This window comes from Oryctolagus cuniculus, chromosome 11 (assembly GCF_051225735.1).
Source record: "Oryctolagus cuniculus isolate XC-2025 breed Fujian yellow rabbit chromosome 11, ASM5122573v1, whole genome shotgun sequence".
In the NCBI taxonomy this organism is placed as follows: domain Eukaryota; kingdom Metazoa; phylum Chordata; class Mammalia; order Lagomorpha; family Leporidae; genus Oryctolagus; species Oryctolagus cuniculus.
The window spans coordinates 66,277,776-66,300,683 of NC_142877.1; the positions used below are offsets into that span (position 1 = coordinate 66,277,776).

At 41.9% G+C, this 22,908-nt stretch overlaps 1 protein-coding gene across 2 annotated transcripts in view; it reads left to right on the top strand.

The window, feature by feature from the left end:
* The window catches only part of SRGAP1 (SLIT-ROBO Rho GTPase activating protein 1), a 318,942-nt gene that overhangs the window by 215,526 nt on the left and 80,508 nt on the right, over positions 1-22,908 (top strand). For both annotated transcript variants that reach the window (XM_002711308.6, XM_017341950.4), the window contains exons 5-8: positions 3,267-3,449; positions 3,936-4,064; positions 18,839-19,060; positions 21,886-21,987. In XM_002711308.6, the coding sequence (XP_002711354.1) occupies positions 3,267-3,449; positions 3,936-4,064; positions 18,839-19,060; positions 21,886-21,987 (636 nt within the window). The remainder of the gene's footprint in view (positions 1-3,266; positions 3,450-3,935; positions 4,065-18,838; positions 19,061-21,885; positions 21,988-22,908) is intronic.

The window sequence follows — 22,908 nt, forward strand, 5'->3', positions numbered from 1 at the left end:
ATATGTTTCTTCTAGTGATGCTTCCAAGACTCAAACTATTTTTAAACTCATCTTTTGAAATGAGAAAGATCAAGTTCATTACTTCAAAACATTACACTCATCTCGGCTTCTTAATAACTGTATCTTAGTGATACAATTAGCTCTTGAATAATTTCTGGTTATTTGCAAACGAAATAAAATATATGTTCTGTGTTTGGGAACCTGCCATAATTTATGAGAAAATGCCGCCACTAATGCATAGCCCTGAGTGCTGCATTCTGGTACGTTCCTTGACACATCACTTGCATTGGAGTATTATACCTTATGTGTGTGATTTAGTATAACTGTGCTAAAATACATAGGATTCAGAATTTGCCCCATGTCTGAGACTGCATGTTAAGAACACATTGAAATTATATTGTAAAACTGATTTTCAGGTAAAATATCTGAAAATCTGTTATTTTTATGAGTTGGTGTCTAACAGTATAGAAACTATAAACAGAGATTATAGAAATTATAGGAATAGCTAATGTACATATTAATTACTTGAGGCCACAATTATTAAGCACATAAAGTTTTCTAATGCACAGGTTGAATATCCTTTATTTGAAATGCGTGAAACTGAGTTTCAGATTTCTGAATTTTTTTTTTCCGATTTTGGAACTTTCTGGATTTTGTATTTTCAGATGAGGGATGCTCGACCTGTACTTTGAGAGATAACTCTGCAGATCAGTTCTGTTTTATTTTTAATTCAGACTATACAATTGTCAGTATACTTCAAAGCCTCAAAATTGGGCATAGTCTGTAACCCTTCAATTCTACTTTTGGAAGTCTAAGCTAGGAAATATTACACAATTTTGTGTATAAACATTTCTGTAACAATAAGATAACCAAAATTTTTGGTGCTTGAGGATTCATTGATTTACAATATACATGGAAATAGTACATCATAAAATTTCTAGGTTCTATAGATTCTTAAATTTTATTAAAATGTATATTATTTGTAGCATTTTTAAAGATTATTTATGTGGAAGAGATACAGAGAGAAAGAGAGGGAAAGACAGAGAATGAGAGAGAGGTCTTCCTTCTGCTGGTTCTCACCTCATATGGTCACAGTGGCCAGGGGTATGTTAGGCTGAAGCTAGGAGCTTCTTCCAGGTCTTCCATATTCCCCAGACCATTAGCAGAGAGTTGGATCAGAGATGGAGCAACCAGCACCCATATGTGTTGTTGGCATCACAGGTGGTGGCTTTACCTGCCATTTCTCAATGCCAGCCCCTACATATATCATTTCCAAGAGAAGCACTAAGATAGTGTACATACCTAGGGTTTTCAGTGCAGGTTTATTTATCCAAAAATGTTCAAAAATACGGAATTAGTTAAGATATAGCATAATCGTATAAAGAAACACTATACAGTACTTAAAGTTATAGTTTAGAAGAATATGTCGGCCAGCGCCGCGGCTCAATAGGCTAATCCTCTGCCTGCGGCACCGGCACACCAGGTTCTAGTCCCCGTCGGAGTGCCGGATTCTGTCCCTGTTGCTCCTCTTCCAGTCCAGCTCTCTGCTGTGGCCCAGGAGGGCAGTAGAGGATGGCCCAGGTGCTTGGGCCCTGCACCCCATGGGAGACCAGGAGAAGCACCTGGCTCCTGCCTTCGGATCAGCGCTGTGTGCCGGCCACAGCGCGCTGGCCGCAGCGGCCATTGGAGGGTGAACCAACGGCAAAGGAAGACCTTTCTCTCTGTCTCTCTCTCTCTCACTGTCCACTCTGCCTGTCAAAAAAAAAAAAAAAGAAGAAGAAGAAGAAGAAGAATATGTCATGGTAGAGGAAAATGTTTGCATTTGTTAAGTGAAAAGGGGCTTTAAAATTATGAATACAGTATGATCTCTATTTTTAAAAAGAAAAAATACATAGAAATTTTGAAATGAAGACATACGTGTATGTATGTATTCTCATGGAAAAGACGGCAAAACTTCACACCAAGATCTTACTAGTGTTTACGTTTGCTTTTTATTTGCTTTATTTTAATGTGTGTGGTGTCATGCTTTCTGCATGGAACATACAGTATTACTTTTTAATCAGATAAATCTATTACTAGACCTATATTTGAACCTTAATACTTACGTTTTGTATTTTGACAAGTAGATTTTTTGCAGTAGCATTACTCTAGTAAGGACTACTAATTCAGGGCTTTGATTGGGCTAAAGTATATCTATGAATGGCTGGCTTATTCTGGATATTAACCTTGGAGTGCAGATTCTTGGAGAAACACTTTTAAGCTTAAGAGAATTTTACACATATTTGAAAAGTATGCATAAGACTCTGTCAATGAGTTTTTCATCAAAGCCTGTGCCATACATGCCTCTTCCTAGCAGATGGACTTGCATATTTTTGTTTGCTTATGGAGAACCAGTAGTCATAATTCACCTATGTTACTGACAGTCTGGCTTTCCCCTCTGCCAGTTGGAAGGTGATATTTTAACACGCACGTCGTATAATGGTTCCTATTCATGCTCTAATTTCCTAATTTCCTGACACAGACAGGCATCTTTTTCTTTTCTTTTCTTTTCTTTTTCTTTTTTTTTTTTTTTTTGACAGGCAGAGTGGACAGTGAGAGAGAGAGACAGAGAGAAAGGTCTTCCTTTGCCGTTGGTTCACCCTCCAATGGCTGCCGCGGCCGGCACACCGCGCTGATCTGAAGGCAGGAGCCAGGTGCTTCTCCTGGTCTCCCATGGGGTGCAGGGCCCAAGCACCTGGGCCATCCTCCACTGCACTCTGGGCCACAGCAGAGAGCTGGCCTAGAAGAGGAGCAACCGGGACAGAATCCGTTGCCCCGACCGGGACTAGAACCCGGTGTGCCGGCAGCGCAAGGCGGAGGATTAGCCTACTTGAGCTGCGGCACCGGCATGCATCTTTTTCTTTTATAATTTTTTTTTATTTATTTGACAGATAGCGTTAGACAGTGAGGGAGAGAGACAGAGAGAATGGTCTTCCTTCCGTTGGTTCACCCCCCAAATGGCTGCTACGGCCAGAGCTGTGCCAATCTGATGCCAGGAGCCAGGTGCTTCTTCCTGGTCTCCCATGCAGGTGCAGGGCCCAAGCACTTGAGCCATCCTCCACTGCCTTCCCGGGCCACAGCAGAGAGCTGGACTGGAAGAGGAGCAGCCAGGACTAGAACCCGGCATCCATATAGGATGCCGGTGCCACAGGAGGAGGACTAACCAAGTGAGCCACAGCGCTGGCCCCAGACAGGCATCTTTTAACAACTGGGATCACTTTCCACAGGTGATGAAAACGTACCACATGTATCACGCAGAGAGCATCAGTGCAGAGAGCAAGCTGAAAGAGGCAGAGAAACAGGAGGAGAAGCAAATTGGGAGATCGGGTGATCCAGTCTTCCATATTCGACTGGAAGAGCGACATCAGCGACGAAGCTCTGTAAAGAAAATTGAAAAAATGAAAGAAAAGGTACGGAAAAATCTACTGCAGTGCCCCCACTGTCCTCATCGGAGGAGGCAATCAGTGCAGAGCACACTGATGCAATAGCTGATAGACATACATTGTAAATTACTGTGAAACGGCACGCACGTCCTCCCACGGGAATGGGAAGTGTTTAAGACACATAAAAATCGTGTAATAAGAGCTGGACATCATTTGGTGGCGAACGCCAAGTATCCAGTGCACAATGTGGAGAACGTGAATGTTAACAAAGAGATTCCATGGCAAATGGGCCCAAAGCCCAAATACACTGTTTTTATTCCCCACTGCTGGTTAATTTTAGTTTGTTATTTAAGTCATATTAAAAATGCACTTTTCACAAGGGACTTTGAGAGTCATTTGTGTTTGTGGAATAAATTGTTTCAATTAATAAAATTACATGTATGCTTCTCTGTCTTGTTTAAAAAAAGTGACTTTGCTTTCTTTCCCAATGCTTGGCTCTTGTTCATTTTTCAGAGACAAGCAAAGTATTCAGAAAATAAGCTGAAATCGATTAAGGCACGGAATGAATATCTCCTAACACTTGAAGCCACCAATGCCTCAGTTTTCAAGTATTATATTCATGATCTTTCAGATTTGATTGATGTAAGTACTTGAAGTTTTAATTTTTTAATTTCAACATACACGTGGGATTAACAATAGCTGTTTCACCGGTTGGAAAACACCATCACACCATCATTTTTTAGTGTTAGTTTACATAATACTCAGAAAGGAAAAAATACTTCCAATTAAACTCTACATGATGCCAGAACACCATCAGTTATGGTAAGATGCTTGTGGAAAAGTGTTTGCCTTTAACTAAAATGCCTGAGAGAAGTATCTGGAAGGCAAAGGCTTATTTCGGCTTATTGTTGAAAGCCGAAATACGGGCAGCTCCATAGTCCAGCTTCTGGTCGTTGTTGCTCAAGGTGGGTGCAAAGATCACATGGGAAAGCAGGAAGCAGAGAGAGCAGGAGAGGGAGAGAACCCAGGCCAAGTGTGAACGTAAATAAATCAAAGCTCCTGTGAAAGCTACCCTCCCAGGGCACGCCCTCACCGCCCACCCACCACACTTCTCAGAGGCCATCCAAGTCTCCATCCCTACTCAACCAACCATTTACTTTAAAACATCACAGCTTATGATTGTTTTAAAGTTTTATTTATTTATTTGAAAGAGTTACAGAGAGAGGGGGAGAGACACATGTAGAGAACTTCCACTGCTGGTTCACTCCCCAGATGACAACAGAGGCCAGGGCCGGGCCAAGCCAGGAGCCAGGAACCTGGAGCTTCTTCTAGGTCTCCCAGGTGGGAGGCAGGGGTCCAGGTACTTAAGCCATCTTCCACTGCTTTCCCCAGGCCTTTAGGGCTCTGGGTTAGAAGTGAAGCAGCCACGATACCAACCAGCCTCCATATCGGATGCTGGCATCTCAGGCAGTGGCTTTACCTGCTACGCCACAACACCAGGCCAAGACATCACAGTTTGAATAGCTGCATGAGCTTTGGGGAAGCAACATTTTTAAAAAAAATCATTTATTTATTTGAAAGGCAGAGTTACAGCAAGGCAGAGGCAGACAGAGAGAAGTCTCCCATCTGTTGGTTCACTCTCCAAATGGCTGCACCTGCAGGAGCTGAGCTATCCAAAGTCAGGATCCAGGAGCTTCTTCCAGGTCTCTCACGAGGGTTCAGGGGCCCAAGGACTTGGACCATCTTCTACTGCTTTCCCAGGCACATTAGCAGGGAGCTGGATCAGAAGTGGAGTAGCTGGGACTTAAACGGTGCCCATATGGGATGCCAGTGCTACAGGTGGTGGCTTTACCAGTTATGTCACAGTGCCAGCCCCTGGGAGGCAAATTCTACTTGACCCATAGCACCAGTGAAAACCAAATTGTCAGGTTCTTCCAGGCTGTAAGTGCCTAGTGTACTCGATTAGAGAGGAGATGCCGTAACTTCCAAATTATGCAGTAGTGCAGCTCTAACTACATCCATTGATTCAAAGTATATTTTTTGAGTCCCCACTATTATCAGATGCTGAGGCTCTAAGAAACCATCTAGAATCCTTACTGTGTGGAATTTAAAACAGAGAAGACAGATGCTAAGCAAGTGACTACACAAGTGATTGCTTGATTATAGAAGCAATAAATATTTTGAGGCAAAATAGAGTGCACATAAACCACTTTTATAGATTTCTTTAGGTCTCTATACTTTTCTCTCATAGAATACGATATGTAATTGGGCTCAATTAGAACTTTTCAGATATGTACCCACTCTTACATGTATGTGCATGCCACCATTAGTCCCCCACTTGACCCTTTGCATCATTCACTTCTTTCTTTCAGAAATTAGGTTCTGATGAGCCCAATTATTGTGCTAACACTGTAGGAGATGGCAAAGATAAAGCAGACAAAAATCCTGTGCCCAAAAATGCCAGTACCTGCAGATACAAGATAAAAAGGGTTAAGTGTCACAAGAAAAGCGCAGTGAAAATAGGGAAGGTTCAGAGAGTTATATGCTGGGCCTTTTCTCATCTACTGCTCTGTATTGATTGGACTAAACAGTGTTATGATATTATAAAATGATTCAGTGACTCACAGTAGATATCACAATGTAAGCATGCAGTAGGTTAAAAGGAAGAAGTCTGGTTTAGCTTGGCACAACAGTTAAGAAGCCACTTAGGTCCCCCAAATCACACACTGGAGTTCCTGGCTCTGAGATCCAGCCCTTGTTGCAGTTCCAGCTTCCTGCTGATGCTCACTCTTGGAAATAGAAGGTGCTAACTGGTACTTGGATTCCTGCTACCAGTATAGGAGATCTGATGGAGTTCCCAGTTCGTGACTTCGGCCTAGCCCAGCCCCAGCTGTTCCAGGCATTTGGGAAGTACATCAGCACATGGGAGATCTCTGTCTACATCTCTCTCTGCCTGCTGAATAAAATAAATAATTAACAACAACAACAACAAAAACCCTGAGGTATAGCTAGGGTAGATAACTTTCATTAAGGTTACGCTAATAAATAGTAGGCCTTAAACATTTTATATTTCTGGATCTAATTAAATCTGCTAAGTCATTTTCAATTTTTAATAAAGATTTATTTATTTGAAAGAGTGACATAGAGAGGAGACACAGAGAAAGAAAGAGATCTTCCATCTGCTGTTTCATTCCCCAAATGGCTGCAGTGGTTGGGGCTGGGACCTACTGAAGCCAGGAGCCTGGAACTTCATCCAAGGGAGTTACAGAGGCCCAAGCACCGGTACCATCTTCCACTGCCTTCGCAGGTGCATTAACAGGGAACTAGATAAGAAGCAGAGAAACTGGGCCCAGAGAGGTGCTCTGATAGATGTTGGCATCGCCAAGCAGTGGCTTAGCCAGCTGTACCATCCCCTCTCGGCCTTTTGGCTAAGATCAAGTGTAACCCACCATACTACAACACCAGCTCCCATTTTCAATTTTTCAAAATCAGACTTTTAAAAGATTAGCCTCAATAATATAATTTAAATATGAATTTTGAAAGAAATGACATGAAACTGGTTTGTTATAGTCAGCTGAAATTGACTACTCTTACTGAAAATAATTTGTATGTTCCTCGACTCACTTTTAAGACAGAGTAAACATGTACGTTCTAACGTGGCTGGTTCTGTTATAAGAGTCCAATTTGCATGTATAGTGGTGATCCTAAAAACCATTAGGCTTGACCCTTTCTGGTGAAAGAAAACAGGTTGATTATTATGCAAAGGTATCTAGCTAGAATCTTTTTTGATTTTTAAGTTTATTTTGCAATATACGTTTTGTGCTGAACTATCTAATAATAATGAGAAGACTTGTTATGCCTCTAGAGAAAAAAAGTCAACATCTTTAAGGCACAGCAGGTTGCAAGTAAAACGACAGGAAAGGCAGCAATGTATCTTGATTAAATCAAAGCCTTACAAAGAGACAAAGACTTCAAGTTGAGACCTTATATATAAACCTCTCGTTTCCCCTTAGCGTCTGTGCTTGCCAATATCTGTCTCTTTGCTAACAAACTTCATATGATGCACCATCACGAATAAATCTATTGAGACCATAAAAAACAGTCATAAGACAGTTTCCAGAGGATTTTATTTTAAACATATTCTTTTATTAGTACAGAAGCGGTACAATAGAATAAAAACTAGAAAATACTACAGACAAAAGGATCCCATTCTTACTCCTGAGATCTGCTAACACCTTGACTTTCTCTGTGTTCAGTTGTGGACCAGAAGGGCAGGGTGAAGTTGTGATTTATATACAGCTCCTAAACTTGCTGTGTTCAATCCATGACCTCCATCATTCTGTCTCAGTACGTTTTGGTCTTATCTGACAACCAGACTGTACTTCCATTTGTGACCACAGAAGTATTTCACCATTGGTGTATCTATACTAGACCCAGTTTAGGATCACATACTATGCTTGGATAATATGTCTCTTAACCTTTTTTTTTTTTTTAATCTGGTGAAGTATCTTGTTGAAGAGACACCAACAATTGTTTCTTAGAATGCCTAGCTTCCGGATTTGTGCAGTTGCCTCCTTGTCATGTAATTTACCCTAGCACTTTAATCTCGATATTTTCTTCAGTGAATTTTATGTACCAGTTTGATGAATTCAGGGTGAACATTTTGAGACAGACTACATCAAAGGTGAAGTCGCTACCTATTATGCAAGCATGTGATAACATCTGTTTAGCCATCATAGTGATATTACAATTAATAAGGTGATATAAATCTGATTCCTCTGTAAGTTTTTCCCCTGACAACAAACTTAAACTTCCCAAATCTGAATTTTATGACATTGTAAATCTACTAATTTGGCACTCAGCAACATCTGAGCAATAATTTACTTTTGGTCAGCAAAATGCTTTCTGAGAGTACAAGTAAATAATGCAAATTAAAGGGAAATAACACCTTTAAAAATATTTTCAAGCACTTCAAGTTAGTCAATGCATTCTGTTTAATAGAACCCCCATTTTGGCAACTACTACAGTTAGAAATGTTAATTCAGCACTTTGACAGACTACTTCAGCTATTTTCTGTATATCTGGGATTTTAAAAAATACTTAACTATTAAAATTTTTATCTGCTTTGGATAAACTTTACCTTTACTTATCAATATTAGTTTTAATTAGAAAAGTATGTGTGTGCATTCACTTGTTCTCTCTCTGAAATGTAGAAAAACCTTAATCATTTCTAAATAGTGCTTATTGGAACTCTACTGCAATTTAATTTTAGCAAATTTTAAATTGTGCATTGTTGGAATCAGTGAATTAATTTCATGATGTGTTCTTTCACAGAAAATACTTCAATAAATTTAATAGGTAAATGAACTTCTTAATCAAGCCCACATTTAAAATATTAGGTCATAGATAACAATTCTGTCATAGATAACAATTCTAACAATACTATGAATTACATTAAATCTGCTCTCTTTGTATTAACATCACATGAACATGAGAATTGAGAATCGTGTTATAGCAATTATTATGAATTTGCTGTGGCCCTGAGAATCTAATGTATGAGTAAATTCTTTCAGTAAAAGATGATTTATGGCCAGCACCACGGCTCACTAGGCTAATCCTCCGCCTTGCGGCGCCAGCACCCCGGATTCTAGTCCCTGTCGGGGCTCCGGATTCTGTCCCGGTTGCCCCTCTTCCAGGCCAGCTCTCTGCTGTGGCCCAGGAGTGCAGTGGAGGATGGCCCAAGTGCTTGGGCCCTGCACCCCATGGGAGACCAGGAGAAGCACCTGGCTCCTGGCTTCGGATCAGTGCGATTCGCCAGCCGCAGCGCGCCGGCCGCGGCGGCCATTGGAGGGTGAACCAACAGCAAGAAGGAAGACCTTTCTCTCTGTCTCTCTCTCACTGTCCACTCTGCCTGTCAAAAAAAAAAAAAAAAAAAAAAAAGATCTAAAAAATAAAATGAAATATTAGATGTCAGAATTCTAAAGCTTCTTGATATTGAAGGTAATACAGTGAAGAAGGTGATACCTGAAATTTTTTATGTAATCAAAATATGTTTATTGGGATAGTTTCCCACTCATCTTGATTCAGTCATTTACTGCTGCTTTCTCCTTTAGGCAGCCAACACAGAAAACCACTGTTTGTGCGTGTCTCTGATCTAAAGGTTTTGATTAACAAGTAGTGTGTGTACATTTCTACAGAGCTACAGTGCAGCATTTCCACAGGTGTGCACAGCATGAACGGATCAAGCCAGGCAGCTAGCCTTCTCTTTCCTTATCCTTTCTTTGTGTTTGAAGGAGCCCTTCTCTTTCAGTTCCGTTCATGCTGTGTGATACACGACAGTAAGTTACAGTCACCCCCTGTGCTGTGGGACACTGGAACTCTTGCTTTTACCTGACCCTGTCATAGTCCCTTTTATCCACCTCCTTCAGGCTCCCTTTCCCTCCCCCGCCTCAGCCTCTGGTAGTCACTGTTCTAAGTTCAGATCTATTTTAATTTCTACATATTACAGACAACATACTGCTTTTGTCTTTCTGCTTATTTCACTTAACATAGAGATTTCCAGTTCGATCCATTTTCCTGAGAATGTCAGAATTTCATTGTTTTTTATAGCTGAATAATATTCTACTGGAGATATATATATACACACACAAATATATATACCACATTTTCTTTTTTTTTAAACATTTATTTATTTGAAAGGCAGAGTCATAGAGAGACAGAGTCAGAGAGAGAAAAAGAGACAGATCTTTCTTCCACTGGTTCACTCCCCAAATGGCTGCAACAGCCAGAGCTGGGCTAGATTGAAGCCAGGAACCAAGAGCGTTTTCCAGGTCGTCTGTGTGGGTGCAGGGGCCCAAGCATTGGGCCATCTTCTGCTGCCTTCCCAGGGACACCAGCAGGGAGCTGGATCAGAAGTGGAGCAGCCGGGACTCAAACAGGCACCCATATGGGGTGCCGACTCTGTAGCCGGCAGCCTCACCCGCTGCGCCATAGTGCCTGCCCCTGTATATCACATTTTCTTCTCCCGTCCATCTATCAGTGAACTCCTGGGTTGATTCTGTATCTTGGCTATTGTAAATAGTGCTGTAGTGAACATGGCAGTATAGGTACATCTTCCATATGCTGATTTCATGTCCTTTGAGTATATACCCAGCAGTGTGATAGCTGAGTTGTAGAGATCTATTTTAAATTTTTTCAGGAACCTAGATCCTGTTCTTCATAATGGTTACACTGACTTAAGTGACCACTAATTGTGTGTAAAGGTTCCTTTTTCTCCATACCCTTGCCAGAATTTGTGATTTTTGGTATTTTTTTATTATTATTATTTTTAGTGAGCCATTCTAACCTCATTGTGGTTTTGGGTTGCATTTCCATGGTGACTGGTAAATTAAATTTTTTTTTTCATTTGTGTTTCTTTCTTAAAGAAGTGTCTGTCTGGTTCCTTTACCCATTTCCTGACTGGGTTGCTTGCTTTTTTGTTGTTGAGGTTTTATTTTAGATCCTTACATAATCCGAAGATTGATCCTTTGTCAGGTTAATGGAATGCAAAGATTTCATCCCAAAATTTCTTTTAGTTGTCTCTTCCTTCTGTTGATTGATTGTTTCCGTCACTGTGTAGAAGCCTCTTAGTTTGGTAAGATCCTGTTTGTTTACTTTTGCTTCTGTTGCCTGTGCTTTTGGGGCCTTATCCAAAGAAAATGTTCCCTATGCCAGTGTTTTGAAGTGTTTCCCCTAAGTCTTTTTCCTAGTAGTTTCATCATTTCATATTTAGATCTTTGGTCCTTTGTCAGTTGGTTTTTGTACTGAGTGGGAGGTTTGCGGGTGAGGGAAGCAGGTTATAATCTGCTACATAGAGACGTCCCACTCTCCCATCATCCTTTACTGAGGAGATTCTCGTTTATCAAGTGCCTATTTTTGGTACTGGCTATAGATAGACGGATTTCTGGGATTTCTAGTCTAATCCATAGGTCTGTGGGTCTCTTGTTTTGCCAGTATCATACTGGTTTGGTTACTATAGCTCTGTAGTTTATATTGAAATCTGGTGTTTTGATGCGTTCCAGTTGTTTGCTTGCTTGTTTGATTGTTCAAGATTGTTTCGACTATTCAGAGGCTTTTGTGCCTCTATATGAATTTGGTTTTGCTCTTCCTTGTTCTGTGAAAATTGTCATTGATATTTTGATTGTGATTGTGTTGACTCTGTAGATTGCTCTGTGTAGTATGGATATTTTAATGATATTCTTTCAATCCATGAATATGGGAAGTGTTTCTATTTTGTGTGTGTGTGTCTTCTCCAATCTCATCAGTATTTTGTAATTTTAAGCTCCTGGCTTCAGTGTGGGCTACCCCTACAGATGTTTGAAGTGAACCAGCAGATTGAATATCTCTGTCTCTCTGATTTTCAAGTAAATGCAAATAAATTCTATAAAGAAACAAAACTGGTTTTAAGATTGTGTTACTGGTTACATAGCCTTTTCAGTCCAGTCCCACACCTTCAAAATGCCCTCAGAAAAACTAAGTCCTCAACAATAAAATTCTGTTGGTACTGTGTCCCAGAATACTTGCCCAGTAATAATAAAGGATCTGTCATTTCTTGTAGTACAGTTTCGTGGGCTCCAATTTCTCCCTATAAAAGTTTGCAAGCCACTTTGGAGCTTGAAGGGTAAATCTTTGTTACTATTGTGGAATATTGCCAGGGAATAATCCCCTGCTGTAGCCAATTTTCTTTGTACAAATATCTGTCATATGTGTTTTATTGGCCATTTATGCAGAATGAGGTTGAAATTAGATTGCATCATATACTACATGCCATCTCTATTTTATCATTTCTGGGTAATCAGCTGTGCTAAAACCTTTAGCATCTTTTTGTCTCTCAGGACATGACTTTAATTAAAAAGCAACTTATTCAGAGTTCAGAGTTTTCTTAATTAGTTTGACTTTTCCGCATACATAATGGTATTAAGATTTATCCATGAAAACCTGCCAAATTATACTGTATTCCCCATTAGACCTGAACTCTTATTTAGGAAGATTAGAGAGAGATCCTGTTAAATGAGTTAGGATATTACAGTGATCATGCAAACTGACTTAGGCAGGGTTTTTATCTCATTGTGATAGTTGGGGTGTTTAAAAACCGAAATGAGTTCACTGACTGCAGTAACTGGCATTTAAGCTTCATTCTAGTGCAGGTACAGTGGGCCTTCGCTCAGCAGAAACCGCGCTCGCCTGGTGTCCTCCTGCAGCATGGCTGCTCCTTCTGTGTTTTCAGTCTTGTGTGTTTGTCCCTTTTGGCTCAGCCTCTGAATGTTGAAGGTCGCCGAAGGCATGATCCTCAGCTTTCTGTCTCTCGCTTTGTCCCTTGGCTTAAATACCACCTGATGGCTCCCAGATTTTTATCTCCAGCCTTGCTTATCTTCCCAGGCTTCACATTTGTGTGTCTGCCTGTCTACTGGACATCTCGACCCAGATGTCCAATAGGCATCTGGAACATGTCAAACACTCACCATGCAATCATTCGTACCCTCTGATCACCCGCTCCATACACAAGGCAACTTTCTTCCTACCCATTTTTGATGCCCCTGAGAATGGCACCTTCTGTCCACTCAGTTGCACAGGCCAGAATCCCAGTTCCTTCATTCCCCGCAGATAAATACATATGTGAGCAAGTCCTATCGTCTGCATCTCCTAAACGCCCCACACCTTGTCACTTCTCACCACCTGCACTTGCAGTCGCCTGCACAGAGCCTCTTCCCTCTTGCCTGCCTCGCAGTAGCTGCTGGGGTGTCTCCCAGGTCCCACTCATACCTGCCAAAACCCCATGCCCTTCCCACGCAGCCACAGTCAAATCAGACATGTCAGTCCCTAGTTAAAAATCTCCAAAGGACTCTTGTTGTCCTTGGAGTAACCCCAGGGTATTCAGCCAGGCCCTGTGTGAGCTGGTGCTCCCCGTCCTGCCCGTCCCTGTCACCTCCCGGAGCTCTCTCCTTTCTCGCCAGGCTCAAGGGCATTGGACGTCTTTCTGTTCCGCAGAGACTCCAAGCTTCCCCTGGCTTGGGGCCTTTGGACTTCTTGTTTGGAATACTCTTCTTCCAGAGCTTTGCTGAGATCAATCCCTTCTCTTTCTTTTCTTTCTTTCTTTCTTTTAAGATTTCATTTATTTATTTGAGAGGTAGAGTTACAGACAGAGAGAAGGAGAGACAAAGAGAGATCTTCCATCCACTGGTTTACTCCCCAAATGGCTGCTATGGCTGGAGCTGGGCCCATCCAAAGCCAGGAGCCAGGAGCTTCTACCAGGTCTACCACACGGGTGCAGGGGCCCAAGCACTGAGGCCATCTTCTGCTGTTTTCCCAGGCCATAGCAGAGAGCTGAATCAGAAGTGGAGCAGCCGAGATTCAAACCTGCATGTACATGGGATGCTGGCACTGCAGGTGGCGGCTTTACCCACTACGCCACAGCGCCGCCCTCTGATTCCTTCTTTTCGCTCCTGCTACACCTCAACTTGCATGTATAATAAAGCAGTATGTTTCCTCCTAACACTCCCTGTCCCTCTGACCTTTTATTTTCTCCATAGCATTTACCATCTGGTCTGTATTTCTTTGGGCTTGCTTTGTTTGGTCTGGAGAAAATGGGTCTGGGAGAAGCTCCTCTGAAGGAAGTGACTGTCCACGTGTAAATGGGAGTGAGCTGGATTAGGCAGCAAATGATTGTTCAGCCTACTCATTGGCTCAGGCATAGCAACCTCAAGTCTCCTTTCTCCTGCTTCGTATCCATTCCTATCACACAAATGTCCCACTTTGACCTTTTCATTGCTCAAAAGAAATACAAAATAGTTTTTGCTAAATGCTTAGCTACAGTTAGCTACAGCAAGAATTAAATTGCTCTCCGTGGATCACAGGAACCCAGACATAGAAGCAGGTGTATGAAAATTGCTGTAGAATTTTAGACATCTGGGTTTGGTACTGCAAGATGCCCCTCACTCGCAAATTGTGTTTGCAGTTTCTGGGGTACGGTACTTAAATAGTGAGAGAGCAAAAGAGTGAGGGACAAAGAGATAGCCATGGAAAAGAAAACTACTTCATTTCAGTTTTGATGTAAAAGGCCTGGACTTTTCTGTTTGTGGCCCTGGGGATGCTATCCAGGGTGACATAAAATCTAGCTGTACTTAGACTTCAGTTTCCTTGCATTGCACAGTTTTTCAGAAAGACTCAACATAAGGCCTGGGCAGTCTCTCTGCTGTATCCATTTGCTCTGGAATGTTCAAAGCCAAGCTTATTAAAACCCAGGAGAAAAACTCCCAGAAGTGGTCTCCGAGGCAGAGGCCAGCGTAGAGAAGTGAAGGTAACACACTGCCTCCCCTCTCCAAGCCTCATGACAACTGCTTAATCCCAGAGTCGTGGGGAGCTCGGGGCTGCCCTCCAGGCATTTCCAAGGCTGCCCCCTGCAAATAAGGCTGGCTCTCACTAGGCGTTGTGCAAACGTGAATGTTGCACTTTTTGCCCATGCAGCTCCATGTTAACTCTATTTTAGGAGCAGCCTTCCACTTTTCAGTTTGTACAAAAATAGTGAGTGTCTCTCTGAATGGTTGGGATCCAATTGTCCCCACCTACCCTGCTACCTTCCACTCACTCAGCTTGTGGGACAAGATGAAGTCTTTTTTCTTTTCTTTTTTTTTTTTTGGACAGGCAGAGTGGACAGTGAGAGAGAGAGACAGAGAGAAAGGTCTTCCTTTGCCATTGGTTCACCCTCCAATGGCCTACACGGCCAGCGCACTGCAGCCGGCGCACCGCGCTGATCCGATGGCAGGAGCCAGGTACTTATCCTGGTCTCCCATGGGGTGCAGGGCCCAGGTACTTGGGCCATCCTCCACTGCACTCCCTGGCCACAGCAGAGAGCTGGCCTGGAAGAGGGCCAACCGGGACAGAATCCGGCACCCCGACCGGGACTAGAACCCAGTGTGCCGGCGCCGCAAGGCGGAGGATTAGCCTAGTGAGCCACGGTGCCCGCTAAGATGAAGTCTTTATCATGGTGCTCAACACTTGGATTTCAATCTTCATTTTCATATTATTTGCAACCTTTTTGCCTAAGGAAGTCACCACACTGTGATGATTTAGACTGATACTGAGTAGAGTCCATCTTGTCAGCTCTTCAGATATCAAAAACAAAATTATACCCTTCTACTTCCAACAGTCTTCTCCTCCCCAGATTTTTAATCCATAATTTTATGTATTCACTCAGAATTTTTCATCCACCAGAATAACACTGCTTTGTTCCCATGAAATATTTCTCTGGTTTCTTATGTACTTTCATCATTAAATGCACTTGGATTATAACTCAGCTCTTTGTACAGAGGCTGGCTTTTCATTTCATCATTAATAATTCATAAGCTCCATAGAATTACTTTAGATCTTTTTAACCAAGCATCTTGAATCTTAACAATATCCAGTGTCATTTCAGCTTCTAGTTTAGGGAGGGAGGGAATGATCCTATGACTGGCCTCGCTATCTCAGGAGACCTTGAAGAAGAATGTTTTTCACTGTTTCTTGTTTAAATGGAACGTGCTTTCGAGTATAGAAATGCTGCTTATCAGAGGCAGCACCATCGTGCCAGTTCAGTGACCTTCCAGTCTGGCAAGCACTGTTAAGGTCGGAAGAGGAAAGTTCCCTCACGACTCCTCCCAGGAGCCTCCTCAGCGCAGCTCCCAGTGTTCGGGAGAGATCTGCAGTCTCCAGATGAGTTCCTGGCCGCGTGCCGGCTCCTCCCAGGCTGGTAGGAAGCCACAGTGCAATCAGGGCCCTGCCTCTCTCCGGGTTCACCTGGCTGCACCGGCTGTGGAAGCAGGCACTGGTGCATCTGTTGCCTTGATGTTCATTCCCCCCAAAGAAGACACACTGAGAATTCTGAGTAGTGAGCTGCTTAAGTCTGCGAATAATGAAAACTTGATATTTTTCAGAGCTCCAAATCAATGAGGTTGTTGGGGGTTAGGGTTCTTGCTTTTTTGTTTTGCTTGCTCTTCTTCCTTTCTCTTTCAAGTTGTAAGAGACTTGGTTTTTGCTGGGGGAAGTAAAGGCCTTTCTCTGGCTTGTTGCTTTCCTCTCAATTTCAATTTCTTATTAAGTCCCATTGGGATCAATACTCATAAAGTAAAGCAGCTTGTCTCATCTGCTTCCTTATAATCAAGTCGGATCTGTCTTCTTTTGGAATAGTAGGATGTTTTTGAAGCACTGGCACATCTCAAGGAATCGAGGCCATTTCCTTTACAAATTCATGTTTTCACAAAATAAGGTGTTATGGGAAGATACAATAACTTTTCAGTCCTCTGATGTGCTACATAGAACTATTCTGGGTTTTTTTGCAGAGAAAGAGGAATAAAAGAGGACTTTGTTATCTTAGTCATCTGAGACTAGAATTTTTAAATTAACCGAAAATGAATCATTCTCTATTTGAGTGCAGCTGATTCCACTGGAAATGTGTTAGTGACGAGACTGGTGTCTGCGTTTCATGATTGTGTTTGTAATTGCAGTGTCGCAAGTTCCTTCTGATGTTTCTCATCAAGGAATCTGTAACCCAGTCCTGCTGCCCGCTTTGGGAAATAGCACCCCCAAAGGACGGAGCTGTAGAACCCTTTTACTAGATGATTGTTTTAGAGAAGTGCTTCTCAAACGGTTAAATGAGTCACCTGTGGATGTTTTAAAATTTGCTAATTTATTTCTTCGAGAGGCAGAGAGACAGAATCAGGCAGATGGAGGGCTCCCAACTGCTGGTTCTCTCTTCAGGTTAAATGAGTCACCTGTGGATGTTTTAAAATTTGCTAATTTATTTCTTCGAGAGGCAGAGAGACAGAATCAGGCAGATGGAGGGCTCCCAACTGCTGGTTCTCTCTTCAGATGCCTGCAACAGCTGAGCCTGGGCCAGGTGAAAACCAGGAGCTAGTTATCCAGATCTCTTATGTAGGTGACTTGAGCCATCACCCGCTGCCTCCCAGGCTGCATATTAGCAGGAATCAGGAGTACAGGCAGAACTGGCACCCAAGCACTCTGATCTGGAAATCAGCGTCCTAACCACTGAGCCAGACACCTACCCCTGGATCCTTTCTGAACTTTGGACTCTGAATTAGTAGGTTGGGAATGGGACCCAAGAGTTTACATTTCTAGTAAGTTCTTGGGGAAGCTGTTACTCCTGCTGCACAGATGAAACTATAGAAAGCAGGATTTTAGATTCCTTTACCTAAAAATTCCAAATTTAACAAGTGCAAAATTGTAGGGTAAAGGGTAGAATTAAATAGTTCGGTATTTCTAAGGACAGGACAGTAATTGCGTATGTACCTTCATAACGGCAGATCTGATAGTCAGCATTCTTGTGGATACGTCTTTTGCACAAACGTTGATTCCTTTGTACCCTTCTACTACTACTGTTAGCAAACTAATGAACATTTCATGTCAACTTCCTTGAGGAAAGAGAGATTTCACTGTGTTCCAGTCTTCATATACCCTGACACTTGCGGTTTCCCTTGCTGCTGGACAATTAGGGAGTTGAATAAAATTGAATTGATTGAAGTTCATTAGAAAAATAAAGGGATGACCTGGTTTTGTACCCTTGAAAACACATTTCCTCTTAAAGGGATTTGTACTAGTTTTATGTACAATAAAAAATCCTGTCAATAATTGATCCAGTTATATTTTTAAATAAAATATAACATGGAAAAATAAGCACAAATACAAATTAAAGTTTATGGAGATGGAAGAATCTCAAGTTCTTTTGTTCCAAGGAGTACTGAAGAAAATTCTGTCTTCAATGAGAGGACTTTGGCATTCATTTCTTATTTAAGAATTTTATTCTGGGGATAAAGAGGGAAGGCATTCATGGGCTATTTTGGCAGATTCAAATCTGTTCTTCTACTTTTGAAAGAGTACATATTATTCTTGAGTCTTCAATAAATATGCAAATCCAAAACACTACCGTTAGTATATGTGCAGCCTAGAAGGCTTTCCATGAATCATTTTCTCAATCTCAGTATTATATGAATGAAACTTGAATGCTATTTTTTCATCATTTCCTTTCAGTATTTTATTTTGTTGCTTTTATTTTTAACAACTTTATTAAGATATAACACACATACCATATAGTTCAACCATTAAAAACCTACAGTTGCCTTTGATATTTACAGAGTTGGTTATCCATCACTGCAACAATTTTAGAACATTTCCATTACCCCCACAAAGAAGTCTTATACTCCTCAGCTATCATCCCCCAATCCCTCAATCCCCCAGCCCTAGGCAACCCCTAAACTACTTTCTGTCTATATAGATTTGCCTGTTCTGAACATGTCATATAAATGGAATCATTCAATATGTGGTCCTTTTTGACTTGCATAACACTTTTAAAGCTAATTTTTGTTTATGGCTCTCTTTTATGTTTTAAGTGCTGTGATCTTGGCTACCACGCAAGTCTGAACAGAGCCCTGAGAACATACCTCTCTGCGGAGTATAACCTCGAAACCTCCCGACACGAAGGCTTGGACATCATTGAGAACGCAGTTGACAATTTAGAGCCCAGGAGCGATAAGCAGAGATTCATGGAGATGTACCCTGCTGCATTCTGTCCACCAATGAAGTTTGAGTTTCAGTCTCACATGGGTGATGAGGTCAGTAATTGGTTTTCAAGTCTCTTCCCTTAGGATTCTGCTCCCCTGCTGTAACCCAGCAGTTGTAAGAATTCCCAGTTGTATTCTGCCCCCTGGCCTTGCACAGGCTCTTTACTTAATGCTGAGGTCAGCCGCTACCACATTGAAAAGCAAGGGTCAGATACTCAAAATTCCTGTAGCATCCAAACAAATAAAGGCACAGGCTTGCCTGACTGTAAACTCTGAAGTGACAAAGAGGAGATGAAAGTTCTGCCTCCACCTCAAGACATTCAAATTTAAATTAAAAAAAAAAAAATTTTCTGGCCCAGTAGAATCTGTCTGAAAACTCCTTGTAATCCTGACTTAAAGATCCCTGATTTAAAAGAAAAATATATGTATATAAATGGAAGAGAGAAAAAACAATGCAAAATATATTTTTAAGACTCAAGCTGGTTCCACATTGGTAAAATGAGCACTAGAAATTATATATATTATGTCTTAGATTCTTTATGTGAATTTAGCTTTTTATCCTATTTTCCTCTGCCCCACTAAAAAACTTTTTAAACTGATTATGAGTTACAGTTGTTTATATAATCTATGGATAGGGAGAAAACAAGAAAAACCAACCAATGGAGCCTGCTGTATAGCACTTTGTATTCAGCTGTGCAAAATAAAACTAACATTAAAAATTCAATTTAGCTATGATAAAAATAGTCTTTTTAAAAATAGGTGTAAGTATAATATACATGGAAGATTTCTTTGTAGTTATATTTTTCTTAGTCACCAAATATATTAAGATACATAAGATGTGTCAAGGTACTTCAAAAAGTGCATGGAAAATAGAATTAAAAATTCAGTTTATTATAAAAAAAACTGACATCCATACTTTCGAAGAATTATCAAAAAGTTCTTGGAAATACACATTATGAAAAGCTATTCATGAATTTCAAAAGGATTTTTAGCACCAAAAGAAATTTATCCTTTTTAAAAAAGATTTATTAATTTATTTGAAAGGCAGTGTTAAAGAGGGGAGACAGAGAGATTTTCTATCCACTGGTTCACTCCCCAAATGGCCACAGTGTCTGAGGCTGGGCTAGACCAAAGCTAGAAGCCAGGAGCTTCTTCCCTGTCTCCCATGAGCGTACAGGGGCCCAAGGACTTGGGCCATCCTCTGCTGCTTTCCCAGGTACACAGGCAGGAAGCTGGATTGGAAGTGGAACAGCTGAGACTTGAACTGGTGCCCATATGGGATGCCAGCACTACAGACAGCAGCTTAACCCTCTATGCCACAGTGTTGGCCCCAGAAATTTATCTTTTAATTCCATTTTCCATGAACTTTTTGAAGTCAGCTTGTTGCCAATATCAAGAGTCTTACTGTGTCAGAACTCATATAGGTAGATTGGATAGATGCAGATCTGTACCTGCTATTTTCTAATAAAAGTTTAGTTTAATTTATAGAGCAAATTACTTGATTAGAAATGGTAAGCAGTTTTTTCTGTCAATAACATATGAATTTTGACAAGCAAGATGAGTGGCTTATTGCAAATAGCAGTATCTCTCCTCCAAAACCAAATGTTACTGTTTCAGTTTTCCATTGTGGAAATGTTAAACATGGGCTGATAAAGTGTCACAAACGAGACTTCAGTGGGATGTGAATGGTTTTCTTCTTGTTACTGTTCTAACAAAGTGAGTCTGTTCCCTATTTTGATGGCCCTGTTCTGTCAGGAAGCAGTCATCTTCATGTTTTAGAGACCCCATGAAAGCTAAGAGCATTATTCTAGTTGTTTTGTTTTGTTTTTGTTTTTGGACAGGCAGAGTGGACAGTGAGAGAGAGAGACAGAGAGAAAGGTCTTCCTTTTTGCTGTTGGTTCACCCTCCAATGGCCGCTGCGGCCGGCGCGCCGCGCTGATCCGATGGCAGGAGCCAGGTGCTTCTCCTGGTCTCCCATGGGGTGCAGGGCCCAAGCACTTGGACCATCCTCCACTGCACTCCCGGGCCACAGCAGAGAGCTGGCCTGGAAGAGGGGCAACTGGGACAGAATCTGTTGCCCTGACCGGGACTAGAACCTGGTGTGCCGGCGCCGCAAGGTGGAGGATTAGCCTATTGAGCCCCGGCGCCGGCCAACAGCATTATTCTAACAAGGAAGATGAGAAGAAATTGTTTCTGGTTCAATTTTAATAATGCTGTCATCTTGACCTTATCCAGAATTGCATTCATGGCCAAAATACCTTACATCCAAAGCCTAAGTGGCCTTCAAGTTCATGGTAAATCGTGTGATGTACCTAACAGGGGAGGCACAGTTGAAAGATGCTGGCATTGGCCATTCACATTTTCTGAGTTTCTCTGTGCCAGTACCATGGTATAGACATTCTTACCCTCGTTTTACAGACGAGGAAACTGAGGTTTTGTAGCTTACCACAGTCACGTGGCTAGGAGGTGGCGGAGGTGGGATCCACACACAACAAACTGCAGAGCCCTGCTCCAACCAGTGAGCTCCCTGGCACTCTGCACTCTGCCCCCTACCCAAGTCACTGCCGGTCCCAGGACTGAGACTCTAGCATTGGAGCTGCATCTCGAAAACCACCTTGTGCTTAGAGCAGCGCTTCCTGCAGCTGCGCTGACCCAGTCAGAGCCGAGCTAAGCAGCTGGGTGCTATGCTTGCTGCTTGCACAACAAGCCTGCCTTTCAAGCCGAAGTTCGGAGGTGGCCGCTGAAAGTAAGTACGTCATGGAGATCTCAAGAGGATTGGCACGGTTCGGGCATGCAGCGTTTTAACGGGAGAGCCAAGCGTCTGGAGGCTGGTGAGTGGTGCCTTGCTGTAACTGCAACTTGCGCTTCTCCAACAGGTGTGTCAGGTCAGCGCGCAGCAGCCAGTCCAGGCAGAGCTCATGCTCAGGTACCAGCAGCTGCAGTCCCGACTGGCCACGCTCAAAATCGAGAATGAGGAGGTGAGCATGTTTTCTGCCCGCCTATAATCTGAATCCAGCTGTGAAGTGGGAGGTGTTCTCACGAGACAGAGGCACGTGTCTGTATGCAGTCCCTTCTGAGAGCATGTTCAGCTCTCAGGGCTTCCACCGTGGGCTTTGTAGAGGACAACTGCGGAGGGTCTCTATCCTACCATGTGTGAATGCTTCACCAGCAATCTACTGTACAGACACGCAAAACATCTCTTTTTTATATAAATTGTAGTTCATACCAAAAACATGTCCCATAGATTTTCCAACTTAACATTCACTTGTATGTCCCAAAAATAATGTATCATATGTTGACTGGGTGACATAGTAGTCTAATTCTAACTTTTGAAATTAGTACTCTTTTTTTCTTTATGCTTTTCTATATTCTCTAAATTTGGGGGCTTGCACATGAAATTATTCATCTAATTAGTACAGAAAATATATTTTGAAGGTTCTTGAATGAGAATTAAACATGTTTATTTCTTGCCATTACTATATTTAAATAGAATGCACATAAAATATGAATTAAAACTATATTGAGCCAGGAAGCAATTGTACAGTTCAGCTGCCTGTGTCTGAAATTAACTCACTTGGGTCCTAAAATAAAAATATGAACCACAAATGTTTGTTGTATTAGTCAAGGCTCCCAGTTGTAATTTGTAGAAACCTAAATCAGACTTATTCTAGTTGCAGAGTTAACACACTGGTCGGTATCTGCAGCAGACTCAGACAGTGAACTTGTGTTCAGCTGCTGCTATCGGGAATCCCTCTCTTTTCCTCACTTTGAAGCGAGTTTTTACGTGTGTTGGTGGGTTTGGGGGACAGATCGAGAACAGCATCTTCCCCTGTAGCGTCCCATCTCATGTGCCTCCAGAGCCTACTCTGAAACAGGACTGATTCTTCATTTGTGCACGC